At 40.9% G+C, this 20,680-nt stretch overlaps 1 protein-coding gene across 16 annotated transcripts in view; it reads right to left on the reverse strand.

Annotated features, from left to right (window-relative positions):
* The window catches only part of SEMA6A (semaphorin 6A), a 233,317-nt gene that overhangs the window by 35,931 nt on the left and 176,706 nt on the right, over positions 1–20,680 (reverse strand). For 13 of the 16 annotated variants that reach the window (XM_053303548.1, XM_053303556.1, XM_053303555.1 and 10 more), the window contains 4 exons: positions 20,085–20,143; positions 15,231–15,251; positions 15,038–15,088; positions 5,455–5,619 (listed from right to left, as the gene is read on the reverse strand). In XM_053303548.1, the coding sequence (XP_053159523.1) occupies positions 5,455–5,619; positions 15,038–15,088; positions 15,231–15,251; positions 20,085–20,143 (296 nt within the window). The remainder of the gene's footprint in view (positions 1–5,454; positions 5,620–15,037; positions 15,089–15,230; positions 15,252–20,084; positions 20,144–20,680) is intronic. The other 3 variants (XM_053303558.1, XM_053303559.1, XM_053303560.1) reach the window with 3 other exon arrangements.

Consider the following 20,680-nt stretch of genomic DNA (forward strand, 5'->3'; position numbering starts at 1 on the left):
ACAACTGTACATCAGCCTAGTAAATCTGCATTTGTGCAAAATGTGTGTTTGTGCAGCTTATGCAAATTGTGCAACTGTGAGCTACTAGACTGACATACTCTTGCGCAGTATGTCAGTCAGCATTTATAGCTCTTAAAACTTGAAACAGGCAAAATACTCTTTATTTATGTCAACTGCAAATGTATACCATATATTTCAGCCAGGGCCAGCCCAGATAAATAGTGAAGTGGGTGTGAAGTGCCTTTTGTTCCCCCTGTTAGTTTATCATTATTGTTTTTAACTCCCAAGTTCAATGCAGACAGTACACTCAACAAACAGTGAGCCACCAAGTTCAGCTTGATGCCCCCTTCAGGTGAGTGCCCTGGGTGACTGCCCAGCTCTCCCACTCCTAAGGCTGGCCCTAGTTCCAGTCCACAAGATCCCTCAAGACAGCTTGCAATGTGATAGTGTAAATAGCAGGGATGTGCAGAACATTCCAAGCTCGGAACATTCTAACTCAAAACGGGCTGTTTTGAGTGCTCTGAGCTTGAAACAGGATGCCCTTCAAATGAAGGGCCTGTTCTGAGCTCAGAATGACTCCATTCTGAGTTGGAACATTTCGAGTGTCCCGAGCTGTGCCAAGTGGGTGGCGAGGGGCAGTGGGAGGTATGTTTAACAATCATCACCTGGTTATCGCTTGCACTTGCCAGCTGTCACGAGCAGTGGTGTCCCATCAGGCATTTTGCACCGAGGCTGCCCCATCTACAGTGCTCTTCTGGCCTCTGCGCATGTGTGGCAACCATTTGCATGCACGCAAATGGCTGCTGCATGTGCACAGAGGCTAGAAGAGCGCCGTAGATGGGGCAGCCTCAGCGCGAGACACTGCTGCTTGCAGGGATTCACAGGTACGAGTGGTACCGAGGTAATGATTTTTAAAGTTACCTCCCACCACCGCTCATTGTCCCACCTGCTCGGAACCCAGCTCGACCAGTTGTTCTAAATGATTGTTTATTCCATTCCATGCACATCCCTAGTAAGTATTTTCCACATTCAACTGCCAGTTCACTTCCATAAATCATGGTTCACAGCAGCAGTCTACTCACCTGAGCAGCAGAGCCATGACACATTACTGTGGTTCCTTTCCTATGAACATTTATTATTTTATTGGAGCCATGTTCTCATGTGAATTTGCAGAAAAAGATTACATTGCTCACGTAAGTAGATAAGTTGCACAAATAGCGATTTGCGGAACTGAGCTGGCAGCTGAACAAGAATGAAGGGTGTCAGGATCACCTTACCAGAGAATGTTTTCCCTCTTATCTGATTTCTGAGTGCAAAGAAAAGTGATAGAAAGCCTTCTAAAAACAACACAAAAGCTTATACAGGGGAAAAATTGAATAAACCATTTGACCCTGCTTTCAAATGAGTGGTGCAATGTAACAACTGTAACACTCCACAAAGTTGAAACGACATCTGTGTTGAATTTTCAACACTTTGACTAAGAGGGACAGCTTGAGCAGGCACTAGACATCTAAGGACTAAGAGTGAAAACAGAACAGTTGGCTGCGGCTTTAGTTGATAAATCTAAGACTTTAAATGTATCAGGGATCTCTGAAGAAGAGAAGAGAGAGAGGAGACAGGGGAGGAAGGTAATGAAGGGCAAAGCCCAGTTATTGCTAGAGAAAAAACACTCCACTTTCTTCATTTACACTCTTTTGGTTAGTAGGAGATCTAAACACAGCACTGTAGTACTACTTATAGTAAAAAGGGTAGAGCCTTGGAACATTCTCACAACAGAAAGGGTTTTCTATCGTGGGAGAGGGCAGGGGAGAGACGATGTACAATGGCAGCAGAAGGGAAGGTTAGATTGCAATGTGAGAAATACTGGCTTTCAGAAAAGGTGAGAAACACACAGAATTAAATTAACACTGCAAACACAGCAAGAAACAAAAGCAAAACAAAAACATATTCCGGAAATGCTCTTTGCGTTTTTTTATTTATTTCCATGGAAGAATAGTGCAGGTGAATCACAGAGACAAGTTGAGAAATTCCGTCAAGCACAACTGACCAAGCACTGTTGGTTATTAGGGAGGATTCTTCCCCTCCCTCGTGGCTCTGTCACCAATAGAAGATGTTTTACAGTGGTCAAAATGAGCGGGCCAGATTGGAAGGCAAGATGCAGCTTTTATGACATGTGCTGCACTCCACATTTTCATCTTGGCAAGAATTGTGAGGTTGTTCCAAAACAGCAATTCCGGAGTATATTTAGCTACTAAGGCTACAGTGCACACAAATGTCACATTCCCATGAGTCAACCCATTTAATTATCCCCCTCCCCATTTCTTGCATCTCTTCTCAAGATATTCCCCAAGATGCTTGCACTGAATTAGAAGCTGAACATATGGATGTGACATCATCAAGGCAACAGTGGCATTGAAAACAAAGCAGCAAGTGACTTAAGAATTAGTACAATTAGAGGCAAGTCATTTCTGGGTAGGAAAAAGAAGAGAAAAAAATCATCTTCCCCAAGAATAATGCAACCACAAAATAACACCAACAAAGCACTTTGCAAAACAAAACAAAATATAAGGCAGGGGGAAAAAATAGATATTGTTTGTGAAGAAAAATAAATCCACTACCAAAGTGAACACAAAGATTAAGCGTAACACTCTCTTAATTTTTTTTTTTTGCACAACAACTCTTTCCTTTGCCCTTGATTAAGAATTTTCAATACCAATAGAAATTTTGTTGTTGTTTTAAATGCCATTTGGGCTTAGAATGGGCAAGGGAAGGAGGGACAGCACACAGATATGTGATAATGGTAAACAACCATGCAGTCACCTCTGCCACCATTGTTTGTCCGCGTTAACGTGTACAGACTGCTTCCAGCTTTGGTAATATTCTTAATTAGGCCCCAAAGAATCCATGATATTTAAATAACCAAGTCAAGTGCTAATAAAGTCTCTCTGGTAACTTCATCATTAGTTGAATTCAAGTGAAAATGATCATGAACCATCAAGATTTACACTTATGAGAAATTTCACTGGGAAGGGGGATGTTTTTGAAATTTAGAAGAATGTAATGTGACTTTAAAAGCAGCCTGCTTGCCCATCAAGGCAACTGCTCAACAAAGCAGCAGTGAAGTCTAAAAACCACAAAGAACAAGTAGTCTTGACTCATTCTGAAAGGTCTCTATTCAAACCACAGCATAAATTTTAGTTAAATAGCTGTCTTTGTACCAATTAATTAATCAACTAAATACATCTGCATATGACTAAAACCTCTACATGCATTTTTTTGGGAATATTGAAGGAACTGATTGCTTATAATTTAATAAACAAAAATTACCACTGATTGCTAGATGGAAAGATGATCTTTTATTTTTGTCCCTTTAATTTGCTGTTACAAAAACTTACATAACCAAAATACTTTCAAAAATAAACAAACAAGCTGTTAATTAACCGTTACAATCTGCATTCAGTGCCGGACTTTCAGAGCAAGGATGCACCAGTGCAATGAAAGCGCAGCTTAAAAGAACTTTCAAGTAACTGCACCAGTGCCCTGGGGAAGGGACCATTTTTGACACCCTCTCCTTCCCCAGGAAGTCCTCTGTGCCACCTAAAAACATGTCCCCGAGAGTTGCTCAGCCCTCGGGGACATATATTTGGATGGTGCTGCCTTGCTTTGAATGTCAGTCACTATTTAAAATAGCCCCAGCCCAATAGTTTTAGTTGATTAATCTATTAATTAAGGGGAATGAAGCTTGCAGCCCTAATTGCAACCATTGGATGATTTGGTCCCAAACCCTCTTTCCCCACTACAAAGCAATCTTGGCATTGCCTCTATGCAACCCTTCCCTGTCCCATCCATTACCAAGGGACTCATGTGGAATTCCCATGTCCCATTATAATAAATGGAAGCAGCACAGCAGCATTTCAGTGGATTGTCCTGAGGCACACCTTAGAGAAACAGCTATTCTGCAACTGACATGTAAAAAGAGCATGGATGTTTAATTCATTTAATCTGCATCAATTCAAGCCACTTCCATTGGAACTGGGTATAGAAGTCTCACTGAAATTAAAGACACAAAATGTGGTAAACATCTGACAAGACAGATAAAGCTGGTGCTTCCTATTCTAGGCAACATTACTTTCAAAACTGGAGAATGTTTTACTGGGGCCACTGTCCATGTAAAAAGATCTAATTGATTCTCAATCTTCTAGTAGCAAATGACGTACATCACAGAAAGCTTCAATGTGCTTATTCTGTTTGGTTCTGAGGATGTACTGACAGCTTTTATTTTTATCTTTCTTATTTTTTACATCTTTATATTCCACTCTTCCTCCAAGGAACCCAGAGCAGTGTACGTAGTTAAGTTTATCCTCACAACAACCCTGTGAAGTAGGTTAGGTTGAGAGAGAAGTGACTGGCCCAGAGTCACCCAGCAAGTATCATGGCTGAATGGGGATTTCACTTTAGGAGGTCAAAAACTGGAATTATGCTTCCCTGATCCAAAGATGAATGAAAAATAAATACATATTGTTGCCTTACAACTAGTTGTGAGAATATGTACATGTATATATCTGAGTATGATAGGTAAGGAAGGCTTTTAATGGATCCACACACTTAAAAGCATGTGATTCCAACATAGCTGTGAACTGGCTTTTTATTTTAATGCCTACATTTGAGTAACCAAAAAGCAAAATGATGAAAATATTACTACTACTTAGATCAGAACAGCACAACTTTTGTCTTTCTGCAGGTCTGGACTACAGCTCTCATCATCCCTGACTACTGGCCACTCTGGCTGGGGATGATGGGAGTTGTAGTCCAAAACCAGCTGGAGGGCCAAAGTGTACAGCCCTGACTTAGATGATAAAAAAGACAACCTCTAACCAAAGTGGCAGGAGCCATTTTGTCATTCATGGTCACCTTGGGTTTGGGCACAATCTATCAGGAAGGTAGCCTGCAGAAGGCCCACTGAAATGAATGGAAGCAGCTCACGTTCTTATACATTTCAACTGAGCTTGCACAAGGGAAGTGTCTGGTCGTCTGTGCCCTTATTTTCAATGGGATTTCCATAATACAAGTGCCTTGAGGTTGCAGTTTAAATAAATTAAACATCAAAAGTACTTTCATGCACTCTGTTGGAAGTGTAAAATGCTGAATAATGTAGAGCCGAAGCTCATCTTCTATCATCGTCATCTGATCTAGCTTAAACTTTCTGATCTCGCCTTCAAACATGTCCATAGTTTTTATGTTCACGTTTGTTCTGCATGGTTTTCTTAGTCACTGAAAAGCCAGAAACCAAATTTAATTTTTTTTATTTTGCTTCTGCCTTGCTCCCCCTTGGTGAGCTTTTAATTATAGGGCAAGAGCTGTATTACATGTTACCATGATCCAGCTGGAAGCAGTTACACTGCAGTCATCCCCTCTCCCTTGCCACCACAGGAAGAACGATTTCCAAGGCCTTACCCTTTTTGTCTTGGTGATTATGCGATGAGACAGCCACATGTGGATTTGTGTTTTCAGATGAGCCAACCGGATCCTTCCAATCTAGCATGCGCCCCCTAGCATCGTAGCCCTGTTGGGCTGGAGAGTCTGAAGTGGTGGTGCTGGGAACCAGGGCACTGGAGTGTCCTGTTTGCATCACAAACACAGTTAGAGGAAGGAAGAACAAGCAGCCGGGTCAGATGCAACATTTCCAAAGATGTTTCCTGAAGGCAGTATATTATTTGAACATTCACGATCAATGAAGGAGTATATTTTCCTAAAAGTCAGGGATTTGAATTTAAGTTAACGGCAAGATGAGGCGCAACATCTGAGAGGCCGATAGGATTATCTATGGGTTAAGTGGATTAGCTGAAGGTTGTTTCCTGCTAATTAGGTAAAACTAGTGTAGTGGGATGGACTGATGTCTGTATGTGCGTGCAATTCTTATTGTTTCAATAGTGGGAGAATTGTCAAAAGCAAAGCACTGATGAGTGTGGTTGGATATGCTGAAATTACTGAGATGAGAAAAGTAAAAAATAATCTAATGCAAAACAAGGGTGGGGGAAGGGCCTGGCTGTTATTGTCTTGTTCCACTCACATGGTTTTGGCCAAGAAAATGTAACTTACTGCCTTTTCCTTTGGGATAGTTACACAGACTAGCAATAACTAATGTTTTTAGCTTACTGAGAACACTGATTTAACGAATACTGGCCGACATTCTCCACAGCCCTTTGGCAATGGCAGGAGGGCTGCGGGTCCACAAGGAGCCTTCGGTGTCCCTGCACTGAAAGCTTCTTGTGCAGTGAAATAGAGGTGCAGCAAGAGGAGGGTGGGAGGGATTTTTGAATCCCCCTCTTCCCTACAAAAGCCCTTTCAGAGTCCACCTGCCACTAAGAGCACAGAGGGTGAACGGGAAGTGGCAGCAGCAGCAGCAGGCAGCACAGTGGGGTGGCTGAGTTCTGGGTAGGGAGAAAGGGATAGAGATCTTAAGTGTGGGTACCTTAACTGGAAAGAAGAAAATACTAATGGGGATGGGGTGAAGGGCTTCTGAGAAGAAAGCAGTCACCAGAACTTGGAGGATATGTGTGCATATGGGTTAGCCAACACAGAATGAGAGAGGTGGAAACTGTTCCTCTCAGCCCTGTGAAGGTTTTAGTATAGCTTAGGAGCTCTTGTCAGCTCTGATATACTACCTTCTAGTGTATGTAACTAGTGTATAGGAAAGCAGGTCAGATTCATAGGGTTTCACTGTGGTTTTAGCCACCAGATGCAACAGCTAATCATTACCATGATTAATTTATAGGACTGTATCTTAGGCTGGAGAATTACACTGACAAGGGCACTGTATTATACTTTATCTCTCATGACAGGGAGTGCAGTTCCACCAGAGCCCATTAATATTGAAACTCAGGAGCTGCCATTTAGAGTTTTTGAAATAAAAATAATAATTCTTTAAACTGAGGCTCAGTGGGAGGACAAGCCAATACATTTGCTTGGCATTTGGGAAGGTGCTACACTGTCTGCATGGAGTAGAGAGAGTGGACAGAGGGGGAAAAATCGCTCTCTCTCACAACACTAGAATCAGGGGTCATCCCATGAAACAGAAGGACAGGAAATTTAGGACCAACAAGAGGAAGTACTTTTTCACACAACCGCCCTGAGCTATTTTTGCAAGGGCGGTATAGAAATCAAATCAAATCAAATCAAATCAAATCAAATCAAATCAAATCAAATCAAATCAATCAATATTAATCTATGGTTTTTTGCCATGGGATGTGGTGATGCCAGCTAGTTTGGATGGCTTTAGAAGGGGCTTAGACAAATTCATGGAGGACAGGTATATCAATAGCTACTAGTGGCTGTGAGTCTAGTAGCTGTGGGCCACCTCCAGCCTCAGAGGGATGATGCCTCTCAATACCAGTTGCAGGGGAGCAACAGCAAGAGAGAGGCCATGCCCTCATCTCTGCCTATGGGCTCCCTGGAGGCATCTCGTGGGCCACTGTGTGAGACAGAATGCTGGACTAGATAGGCCTTGGGCCTGATCCAGCAGGGCTGTTCTTATGTTCATAAAGCAAGATAGCACTGCTGGAAATCTTGGTTTTTGTCCCAGGATGGATTCTGACACCCTTGCTGCCTAGCATATGAAATAATCTGCCTGCTTGCAAAATGGGTGAGTGAGAAGTGAAAACGCATGGTTCTACAGCTGGAGCCATGTTGAAACAAAATGATTCTTTAGAACTGTATCTCTGTCCACTTCTTAGTAATCCCTAAGCAACAGAATAGCTATGGAACTGGATGCCACTAGATTTTTATGCCCTCTTTTGCCTGCAGTGCCAAATCATAGCACTATTGGTATGTACCCTTGGCCAATTATGTGCTTACTTCAGTGCATCACAACATCTTTTTCATCTTTACAAGCAGTGCAGTTCTCAGAATGAGAAAACGATTAGATGTATCTAAAAGCATTAGCAGTAGATAAAGCTATTGCCAAAATAGCAGTTATATTTTATACCTGGATTTGATATGCCTCATGCACCCACATCCCAGTTAAGATACTTTCCGTTTAGCTGTGTTCAAGGGGCCATTTTATGGTTAAGCTGTACATATGGTTAAGGAAAACCTTTTCTTAATACGGTAATCTAGGGGAAATATTTGCCCAGGGGACACATTCTCTGCAGTAAGTGTTCCTGAACCATATGCTACAAGTATGTGGAGAACTCATTGATAATGGAAAGCTATAGCTCTGCAAAGAAATTAATGAGTACCAGATGGTGGTAGGGCAAGGAAGTGTTTCACACAAGTGTGAAAAATCAGCCTATTTACTCCATTACTAATGTGTTAGACTACTGCACATTGAGAAATGATTTTCTATATGGAATCAAGATAAACCTTCATATCTATGCTCAAGGGGTAGTGGTGGTTGTGGTGAGGATGATAAGGGGCGGGGAACTAACATCGTACAAATCTTTTCCACTTCTGTTTAGAACCAGTCTTGCAGACACTAACTGGGCACTCTTGACTTACTGAACCATGCCAGCAATCAGCTTCTTTTGGTAACCTTTATCCTTTGAATATTGGGATACCTTAAAGCTATGAACCATTCATATTCTACATGCATTCTAATACAGTATGTCAGACCAATGGTTTGCTGAACTCAGTGCTGAAAAGCCAGAGAGTTAGCTTTCCAGGATCTCTCTTTTAATTGGCCTCATTGATGCAAAGTTATTATTTACCACTGAGCTCAGCAACCCTTTCCTTAGGATGTAGGTATATTAAAAGGATTTGAACAGTGTAATACAATTCTTCTACAGAGAAGAATGACCTACCACATAACAGTAAACAGAAAGCAACGGGACTACTTGCAAATAAGAGGGTTCAGGATTATAACCATTACAGTTGTTACATTTACTGAGCAATTTTGGAAAGCATAGATAAATCAAAATGCAAATGAGACACATACAACCTACCTATATTTATATAGAGTAACTCTGAATATGCCTTCAATGTAACTCCTAAAACTAAATTCCTCAAAATAAATTACTTTTTACAACTCCATTTTTTTACTATAATCTGTTTAAATTAGCATCAATATACTATTATTTTTCAAACACTGCTTTGGCCAATGTCCATTTAAAAACATAAATCTTCAGATGTTTAAACAGAGTCTGATTTAGAAGCTTGCAGCATTTGGAAACAAACTAGCTGACATCCAGACTAACAAAGCACTGGTACTATGGGAGAAGCACCGGTACTTAGTAAGCTCCATTGCTCATGCAGTGGGGGCTGGGGGGATCTGAGAACCTCTCCTTCTCCTGGAAGTGCTAAGTGCCATCCAAAAATCTGTCTCACAGGGTTGAGCAGCCCTTGGGAACATATTAGCAGGTGCCACCGGGAGCTTCTAAACGGAAGAGGAGATGGTCAACCCTCTCCTGCCCCGCCATGAAAGCACCCATGCAGCATAAGTCTGGAACTCTCCAGAAGCACTGGCACTACATGGGTGATTCTCCCATAGCACCTGTGCTCCATTAGTCTGGATATCAGGAACTGTATCTATAAGAATACTACAGGTTGAGTATCCCTTATCTGGACTGCTTGGGACCAGAAGTGTTCTTCCGGATTTCAAATTTTTCTGGATTTTGGAATATTTGCATAATGAGATATCTTGGGCATGGGATCCAGCGCACCAAAACAGACACCAACAGAGTAGGTGCCAAACTGAGCAGGGAGTGGAGGAGGGGGGCTTTCTATTTTCCCTCTAGTGCCAAAGCAAGAACATTAAAAAAAAACATTAAAAAGCTTCATAATAAAAACAGAGCCGCAACTAGAGAATTACAGACACTAACAGTCTTCTGAAATAAGCAAGTTTTGACTGCATGTTTAAAAGCAGCAAAATTGGGAATCTGCGAGTGAGCTGAGGCGTTTTTGTTTGTTTGTTTGTTTGTTTGTTACAGCGTGGTGTCCGGATTTTGGAGCATTCCGGATTTTGGATGTCCAGATAAGGGATACTCAACCTGTACAAAACACCAAGGTTATAACAGTTTAAAAAGCAGCAATTGGATGCAGCTGGATCACTGAATGACAAGACCCTTAAAAACTATATTAATACATAGTTGACATTTGTTCTAGTAAATGACAGTGATTCGGGTGTTCTTCATACTATTCTGTTAAGTAACTAGAGCAACCTAGTGAGAGATAATGAATTGGGAAAACTAAAACAATACTACTGAGGGAGATGGGATGTGGCAATGGAAAAATGGGAGGCCTGATTCACGAAAACTGATGTTTATATGAGCAAGTAAACTTTTTCTGCAAAGAGAAAGTCTGTTTCGTGCTTCTGACAAAACAGTGTTTTGCATGTTAACTACCTTGCTTTGCATATGGGAAATAATTGTTCATGAAAGGTCAGATGTGCAGTACTTTCACTTTTGTGACCTGTTTTGTAAATGAATGCATTTTGTAAATAATTATCAGCCAGTGCAGTTGCCAAAAAAACCTCAGAGCTGAATACACAAGGAAAAAAATTCTTGGAAGTTAACACAATGGATGAAAATATCTAAGGGGAGCAAACCATTTATTAGGTTGGCATCTGGAGGCATACTATGATATTTACCCTTCTCTGTCACTTAATTATGCATTTTATTTGAGAAAATAAATAAAATGCATCATTAAAAAAATGTAGCTGAAACACATAATTTTCTTTTCATGCAAAAATGACTCCTTTTACATGATTATAATGGAGAGCAAAAATAAATAAAATGTTTACAAGATAAACTGTTGCTTAAAAGACATTAAAAATAAATGTATCTTATTTTATTTGGCATTTCGAGCAAACCACATGAAGAGGAAGAAAGGCAGTTTAATTTATAATGATGCCATAGAATTGTCAATATTGTGAGTTGTTAGTTCATTATTGGTATAGGAAAAACATCTTGGCCACTGGCCATATCAAGATCTGACCTGGCAGTAATGCTGGTGTGATATGAAAGGCAAGGAGTGGAATATCTTGGCTGTGGTATTTTTAATATTTGAAAGTGGACAAGAAAGCAGTTAAAATGCTCCCTGTTTTCAAATATGGTGGAGGACTAAATGTAGTTAGTTATAAGTTTATTCGGTCACTGACCAGCAAATGGATTAAATGTATAAATTGCCTTGTTTCATTAAAACATCCAGTGGATGCTGTGACACTCACTTAGTCACGTTTCACATAGCTGGGAAGCAACAGCAGGAAAGGGCTAGCTGGTTACATGTCCCACTTCTGGGCTTCCCAGAGGCATCTGGTAGGAAACAGGATGCTGGAACTGATGGACCTTTGGTCTGATCCAGCAGGGGTCTTATATTCTTATGTCCAGCAATTGAGGTAGCAATGAATATACGATGGCTGGTGTACAGAGCGGGTGTGGGTGTTGTATCTTGCCAGACACAAAACATTGTACTTTGTGTGTAACAATGTCACATTCCTGAAGCAGAAACTCTATCGGGGAAGGGGACCATGCAGACTGTGCACATTGTCAAATCAAGTTGCTTATGTGCCTCCTCAAACAAAAAAGTAGAGCTTCATTTAAATTAAAGATATTTCCATGTCTATGAACATGTTTAGCATTGCGTGCTAGTCAGGAGAAGAAAGTAGTATCCACCGAAGACCATACCACTTCCTGCATCAGACAGAACAATTTGCCAGACCGTAAGAGTCAATGGCTGAAGTCCAGATTAATGTTTTGTGTGCTTAGAAAACATTTTGTGCATACAAATGGGAAGGGGTGATTTTTGCTGATCTCCCCTTCTTGCTGCAGCCCACTGTGCCTCCTGAAAATATGTCCCAGTATGTGGTGGTACCCTCAGGCAATATTTTGGGAAGGCACAGAGGGCCACAGAAGAAAGGGCCAGTTAAAATCACCTGTCTCCCATTGCATACACCAAAAATAATTTTTGGTGCGTGCAACCTTGTGTGGATGTTAGACAATATTATTACCCTTGAGGACAAAGAGTTAAAAAGTCAAGAGATGCTGCTTAAATTATACTCTTGGTAGTTGTCAAAGCTATGAGCATGATTTCCTCCTCTTCCTTTCGGTGTTCTTCCATTACTGCTATACTCTACGTCTGGAGGTATCACACAGAAAACCTCTCTTCGGCACTCAAAGAGCAGAAGTTCTGTATTAAAATGAACACTGTCTCCCATGCAAAGCAAAGGTCAGACATCTCCCCATTGGTCTTCCGGTGTTTTTTTCATTATTATACTTGCAAACAAATGTCACTTGCAAATTTACAATCCCTGATGGAAAACAAATGCTTTAAATAATCTGTTTGTTTTGCTAATAAAAAAACTTGCAGCATCACAACTATTCATAGGAACACAGGAACATAGGAAACTGCCATTGGTCTATCTAGCTAGATAGACCATTGGTCTATCTAGCTCAGTATTGTCTTCACAGACTGGCAGTGGCTTCTCCAAGGTTGCAGGCAGGAATAATTCTCAGCCCTATCTTGGAGAAGCCAGGGAGGGAACTTGAAACCTTCTGCTCTTCCCAGAGCAGCTTTATCCCCTGAGGGGAATATCTTGCTGTCCTCACACATCAAGTCTTCATATGAAAGGTATACAATTTTGTTAGGTATGTGTGAATTTTGAAGATTAAGTTCTGCTTAAATGTCCCTCGCTTGTTTCAAAGCAGGAACATGGAAGAAGGATTCCCATTTTCCTGGCAATGTGAATGCAGGGGCAAGTGTGTGTATATGATTAATCCTTATTCCAAATCCATTTTCTCTTGCGAATGCCCCAGAAGCCCAATTTGCTTCAGCTGAAGAGAAAATGGTCTTGCAGGAGGACATTTGCAGAGGAAAATCAGCAGACTGGAAAAGGATTAAGATTCCTACTCCTGCCCACTGATTCTCTCCTGCCCCTACTTTCACATTATCTGGATAAACATGGTATTAGAAGCACATTTCTACTAATATAACATCTAGTTCTCCCCTAAGCCACCCATTCTTGCATTCAGCTGTCCATGTGTCCTATTTGGTCAGAATTTTGATTATTTGTTAATCTGTAAGGTCGTTCACAGTGAACCACACAATCAAAAACACTGGTGGTGGTGGGTGAGGGCTGGCAGAGAGGCAGGCTCTTACCTGCCTCCCCAGACCTGAGTGAATCTAGTTTTAAGGCTCTGTCACTCACGCACAGAGGTGCACCTAGGTAATTTTGGAGCCTGGACCTAAAGGCCTTTGGAGGGCCCCCTTGCTGGAGCCCACCCCCCGCAAGTTAAGCATCACCCCCCTATTCTTATCCCACATATTTCTTTCCCCACTCGCCCCTGCCTTTAAAGCACCCAGGACAGGTCATAATCACACTCAGACGCCTGGCGCAGTGACAACACCACCCAGGGCAACACCACCCAGGGATTTGGGGCCCTCCGGGGGTGTATGGAGGCCCTGGACTTCGGGGCCGAAGTCCAGGGGTAAGACCACCAGTGAATCACGCGGCACACAAGCTTCTCGACAGTGAGTGGCAGAGATGGGACCAGGAGGACGAAGTCCATCGGCATCGCTCACGGCACTGTACCAGGAGCGTGATGCATTGACGGATTTCCCCAGGGCCAGGTGCTCTTGCCACCCGGCTCTGTGTGCACTTGGGCTGCCTGAAGACCAAGCACACACATGACTGGGGAGGAAGGGCACACTCGCTCCCCTTTACCTTGGCAATAGCCTGGGGGGAATTCCTGGTGGGGCAGCACTGAGATCGGCCTTGCTCCTGGCACTTCACATGAGTAGCTCTACCCTGGTAGGGCTGCTCATGTGAATAGCCTCTGTATCTGCTTGGCAACAATCTGACTACTATGACCCCAATTCTGGGCCCTAGAATAATTTATCAAATTGATTTTAGGGGGAGCAAGAGCATGTAGTCTTATGTCTGAATATGGCCCACAACAGGAATTGTGGGCAATGGAATGGAAAATAACATAATGGAAAAGAGGGATGATTGTAAAGCTTTCTTCATAGGATGATTTTTTCTAAAATAAGGTTACTTTCAGTCCATGGTACTATTTTTTAGCCTTCCTTTGGCACATGGGGCTGAGGTACAGATGCATGTTCACAGGAATGGGTTCCTTCCATGCAATTTTCTGAAAATCATGATGTAATCAAAACACAAGCCCTATTCAGACACTTGTACAGTGTACACAGCTAAAATTACTCACACATTATGTTGAACACAGGTATAGCAGTATACAGTCCTTCCTATCTTTACCCAGTTCACTTTTAAAATGAACACAGTTACAGTCATTCACACAAAAACATGTATGAGCATCTGTATACTCGTAGAACATAATATCTGAATAGGGCTATAATTTCACTTCTGTCTTCAAATATGCCTACTTGGTAGTAAGCTCCACTGAATTCTATAGATGTTGCTTTCAAATAGAAGTATTTAGAATTATTTAGAAAAAAGTATTTATTTAGAAAAGTATTATTTTCAGCTGGCAGCTTGCAGTTTGGATCTCTTCTTGAAGCAATTGTGTTTGGCCACCCTGATCGCCACTAAATATTATTTGATATATAATTAAAATGTTTTGCCCCAGTTTCCTTTGTAAAGCAATGTCCTTAGGTTATAAGAAACAGATCCCCCTCTTCTATGGATTTTATACACAACTTGTAAATTGACATATTTGCATGCATCAGCTTTGTAACTCTGAAGCCCATAAAGAGACATGGAACCAATTAATATGGAGACTGATAATGAATGAGGTGGTCTTTTTGTTCATTTCCAGTCTCCCGGTCAGTGAATAATGTGGCTTTTGAGAATACAGGAGTTGACTATCCCCATCTTTGAAAAGTTCTGTAGTTCGAGTATGTTAATTTGCAAGGTACTTGGCTTTAGTAGTGAATTCAATGAAAAAGTCCTATTGGAGGAAATGGTTGAAATAACTGTACTTTAAGGAAGAGAACAGAATCTTGTATCAGTTTAGTGAACCAGGCCACATAGTGAAAAATGATGCTATCTACTTTGGGAACTACCAGCTAACACAACGATTTGACAAAGAAAAGATATATGTATATATATATATATCCCCAAACTGACCATACACTGTAGTGTAAGACATTTCATGATCTGATGAAGTAGTTGAAATGTCTATGAAAAAATAAATTAGGGAACAACATTAACTCAATAAAAAAGCATGGAAATATTTGACAAAGTTGTAAAACATATGATTCCTCCAAAATTGATCTGCACAGACAAGTATTAAAATGATGCAAATGGGGAACTTCCTTACCATTCAGTGCTACGAACGAATCTGGAAAAAAAGAGAAAGGAAGGGGAGTGGGAGGGGAAAAAATTATTTCTAATATCATTCTAAGTTCTCTATCCACAAAATTTTGTACATCTTACTATTATTCATTCATATTATGGCAGTGTCCCATCTTGAGATCAGCTTATTCATGCTGATCATCTCATATGGTTTTATCATATTTATTGTTGTATCTTGACTTAAATAAAAGCTTCATTTTTTGTTGCAAAGAGAAACACAAAGATCCAAAGCTTTGGATTCAAACCATGGTGTCAATGTACGAGTTTCTAAATGTTCTCTTAGAGATTGTGCCCAATAATCGGACAGAGGCTGCTTTACAGAGTTGCTGTTGTTTAATTAAATGAGAGATCTTAAGAATAATCCCTACAGCCATGCCATTCTCTTTGCCTAATCGAGGCTCCGTTTAAGAGAAAAGGCAGCAAATGATGGGACAAACCATATGCATGAATCCTGAAAAGAGCAGAGGGAATGACAAGGCTGGTTAAAAATAAAATACATGAAAGAAAGGCTTGTATAAGGTATCTTGGTCTAGGCTGGTGGGCCACTTAGGCCTTCAAAGCAAAATGGGACACTGCTTGTGCATTAGCCTCATAAATGGCTCCTTGCACAGGGACTGTTAAAATTCCCTTCAGATTGTAAGCAAACTATGACTGTTAATCTAAAAACTATCACTTGGAAAAATAGGACCCTGAAGTGATGTAGGAAGAATTCATCTTCAAGATAAATATTTAAATGATTAAATTCAAATAGCTAACTAATTAAAGCACATATATTGGTCCTTTTGAAAGAAGTCATGGCCTTTGGTAGTATCGTGTCTCACATTCAGTTTTGGCGGAATTCATAAAGAAGTGAAATCTCTGTACAATGACAGTGAGGAATGCAATGAAGGATGTCATGGTCCCTAATTCCAAAATATAACCCGCAGAACAACTGTGAATACCAGGAAATTATCAAGTTTGCACTATAAACTGTAGCATAAATGTCACACTAGTACAGAGACAAGACTAAACAGTGATAGCCAAATTAGCTGCAGCATGGAACCATCACAATCACTGAAATCTGTTTACATGGTGTGAATAAACCATTCCCAGACTGTTGAAAGGGATCCAGACTACTTGCCTTTGAACAGGCTAATGTGGAAGAGAGATAAGTTCACACACAGAAAGCAAAATGAATTGCAGTTATAATCATGAAGTTATCATCATCAGGTGATATACACAGTATCACTGGTAGTGTTATGTACAGTGGGACCCAAGTCAGAGACTTACAGACAGTGCAGCACCCCACCAAAAGAAGAGCCGGGTACATGCACTGACTCCATGCTAGTCCAAACTGCATCCACACTGATAGCAAGTGCAGAGAGGCCCTGTAACCCCTAAGGATTGTGTCAGATCTGCAGCGCCCATTTCCCCATCGTTCTCGATGATAAAACTGGTGCTATAGCTCTGATGCAATCCTTAGGAGCCGCAGAATCTCTCCATAGTTGCTAGCAGTGTGGATGTAGTTTGGACCAGCAGAGAGCCAGTGTGTGCCCCGCTCTTCCTTGGGTGGAGCACTGCACACCATGAAAGCCAGTGTTCTCTAATGGGCAGTATTTGTTGATTCCTAAGTTTTTTATTTAATCCACTGCGGTCAATATGATTTGGAAGGTACTGCACACATCCTAAAACAATATGAAGTGATGGCTACTTGGTGCACTTATGTTTGAATTCATACAGTACACATTTTAATATTTGAGTCCTTTGACCACAATGTGGCAGGTTCCTCTTTGAAATTATTAGGTCAAGGAAGTTTACTGTCTATTGTTTCCTCAAGGTATGACGGTGCTGTGTACTTAACTACTCAAAAATGTACACCTCAATCCTAAAAACTGCTAAGTAACCCAAATGATCTCAATAGACTTACTCATAAAAGTCCAAGTATTACAGTTTCACTGCTTTATGACTACATCTTAGTACTTCTGAACTCACTGGTCTAGGCAAATTTACTTCCAGATCAACTTGTTCAGGATGTTTAATTGAAGGCTGCAATCTGTAAGTACATTCCCTGAACTCCATGGAATTTATTTCAGAGTAATCCTGCTTTGGATCAAGTTAGAAGTGTTTCAAATGTATAACCATATTCTCTTTCCTCTGTTAAATCATGCATTGTCTTTCCCTCTCTCTCTTAGCCAATTAAAAACAATTACAGTTATGAGGAATAGGATATTTAAAGTTAGTTTATGACACACCTTGAGTTATCCTTAAGCACAGCTGAAGGAATTAGGTTATGAGTGTTTTGTGTAAAGCCATGGCACATAGGCAGTACTTTAAAAGATTCCCAGCATCTGAAATTCTAAATGTTTCTCCAGAGGGTAGCACAGATAGGCTGATTTTAAGAGTTAGGGAAGAAGGTTACTTCTTCAATGTAGTCCCTGTGTCTTGAATATTAAATAATTGGTCTTATGTGTATTTTTCATCTCAAGGGGAAGATTCTGATCTGATTCTTTTACATTATCTTGATGAGCTTCTGACTCAACAGGAATGTCACTGAACTTCTTGTGGTTTTTTGAGGAGTAAGAAACTCTCAAGGCTGGTTAAAGATGTCAGGGGTATCTACACATTGCACACAAAGGGGATATTTTGGAGCAAGGAAATGGCAGGCAAGGAAATTGTTAAGCACTCCTTCCAGCAGATGCTTCTTCTAAATTCTACTCAGAGGTTCCTTGCTATTTAAAATTGGAGTTGGAACACTGTTACATGTGTTAGTTTACATAGGAACATAGGAAGCTGCCATATACTGAGTCAGACCATTGGTCTATCTAGCTCAGCATTGTCTTCACAGACTGGCAGCAGCTTCTCCAAGGTTGCAGGAATCTCTCTCAGCCCTATCTTGGAGAAGCCAGGGAGGGAACTTGGAACCTTCTGCTCTTCCCAGAGCAGCTCCATTCCCTGAGGGGAATATCTTACAATGCTCACACTTCTAGTCTCCCATTTATATGCAACCAGGATGGACCCTGCTTAGCTAAGGGGACAAGTCATGCTTGCTACCACAAGACCAGCTCTTCTCTCTCAGACCAGCTCTCCTCATGTTTGTAACATGTATTTAACCTTGTAGGGTTTATGTGATTAGTTTATACATTAATTGCTGATAAACAGATACATGTGCAATAGTTCAGGTATAAAAATACTTTTTCTATTTTCACAAGAACAAATGACTGTTATGTATGTAATAAAAACACTATTCAGAAACAGATTTTTATCGTGCTTACAGGTATTCAAAATTCAAGATGTAATGTGGTGCTCACTAGCAACAAGTTATCTCAAGCACCTCACATACATTTTGAAAGCTTAGAAACCCTCTACTCTGTTTTCTATCCCTTGCCCTCTGGACCATCTCTCCTGGACTGATACCATGGTTCCACCACCATCATGCTCATTCAGACAATCTATAGAAGGCTAAGGTGCTCCCCGCCCTCCCTATCTCATTTCATTTCTACTGGCTGGCTGGTAGACCTATAATCTAGTTCATGCTTCAGCACACCTGAATCCAAAGCTTGGCATACCTACATTGTGGCTGTGCATTTCCTATTTCCTTAAATATGTAATCCAATTCAAAATCTAGCTATGAATTTGTAAAGCAAACACAGATTTGTTTAAAGCAGCTTTAAACAAATGTACATTAGCATTAAAAGTTTATAGCTGGAACCTGACTCTGAATATATGTTTATTTTTTCCTAATAGACCTGAACCAATTTTCAGAAGTGAACATTTTTGGCACCCTTCAGGGGCCTGAAATATCTCCAGAAAGACACATCCCCAATGTACTTTTTGTGTATCAGCCCTGATCAGCGGCAGGTTCAGAGCCACAGCTTCACTGAATAACCCTGCTTTTTCTTACTAATATCACACACTGATATCTGATTGACTACATGATGATCTTATTAAGAAGAAGAATGGCTATTTCAGAACAAAATATAGCATTGAAGCAGCAGCTGATTGGGTCACAGAGAGCTCATGTTATGGAGTGCTGCTTCAGTAGGTGTGTGCTGGTAGTGGTAGTGAACATTCATGCTGTATGAACACTTTTGCTCCTTACATTAAAAAAAAAATCATTGAAAGGCAGGGGACACACACTTTGTGCAGAAGATGACATTTATTAAATGTGGCCGCCCTATTTCAGCCATACTTCCTAACCCAGAGATGGTACAGGAGATCAATAACACGGGCTGACATCCAGACTAATGAAGCACCAGTGTTTCTGAAGAGTTCAACTAACTCAGGTTCACTGCATTACAAAGGTTCTACAACCTCCCCTTCCTCTGGAAGTGCTCTTTGCCACCCAAAAACAGGTTCCGGATGCCCTCAGGGATGTATTTTCGGATGGCACAGAACATCTTCAAGGGAAGGGGAAGTCATCAAAACTTGAGCCCCACTCCAGTGCAAGCACTGCTACAGCATTAGTCAGGAACTCTTCAGAAGCAGTGGTGCTATACTGGTGTTTCTCCTGTAGCACCTGTATTTTATTAGTCTGGATGTCAACCACTAACTATTATTAACTCAGGTCTGATGCACAGCTTAGGTGAGGTCTATAATTAAATTCCCTTCACAGCAGGATTTTAATTCCAACATAATTGCCATTTAAACAGGTGATATTTTTGTACAACTTAAATGCGTCTCTGTCTCTCTCTCTCTTTAGGTCTGTTGCTCTAAGTGCTGGTTCTGCTATTGTTAGATTTTTCTATCTTTACTGTTGCTGAATCTGAGCTCACAGCATTCAAGCATTTCTACAGATTCTCTAATGTAAGATAAATGAAAGATTAAAACCACTTCTGCTTACTTTGGCAGTCACCCAGGCCATCGGTATTGCCATGCTCTATGTCCTGCTCAAATGCCAGTCTAAAGAAGAAAAAGGAACATAATGGTGTGAATTAGTGCACTTGCAGGCCCCGCCACATACAGGTCACCATTCCTGCAAGCAAAAGGAAGATACAGACAACACACAGCCATTTTTTCAGTACTTCCACAATGCAAACGTCCTTTAGCATAAGAAGGTTCATTTTACTGTAGTCCCTTTTTGCTTCTTTGGGTGAATTTTTTTAAAATCCTACCATTGTCAAATGGATACTTTTAACTTCAGATGTTTGAAGCTTCAAGATTCAAAACCATTAAATCAATAATCCAAACAATTGAGAAGATACCCAAATATTCCTCACCTGCTGTTTTCCGATGACATTACCCCAGTAAGAAGCACAACTTAAGGCATGTATGCAAAAGCATGTATAACAAATGCAAGTCACAGTATGCCTGAGCCGCCACTGTATGCATGCCATGATGTTTAATGCAGCTTAGCACATGCACATTCCAAGGCACACTGGCCTGAAAAGTGCTATCTTTACTTGCCAAAATTGAAGGGTGTCTGGTGCTCAGTTCACA

This window comes from Hemicordylus capensis, chromosome 2 (assembly GCF_027244095.1).
Source record: "Hemicordylus capensis ecotype Gifberg chromosome 2, rHemCap1.1.pri, whole genome shotgun sequence".
Taxonomy (NCBI): domain Eukaryota; kingdom Metazoa; phylum Chordata; class Lepidosauria; order Squamata; family Cordylidae; genus Hemicordylus; species Hemicordylus capensis.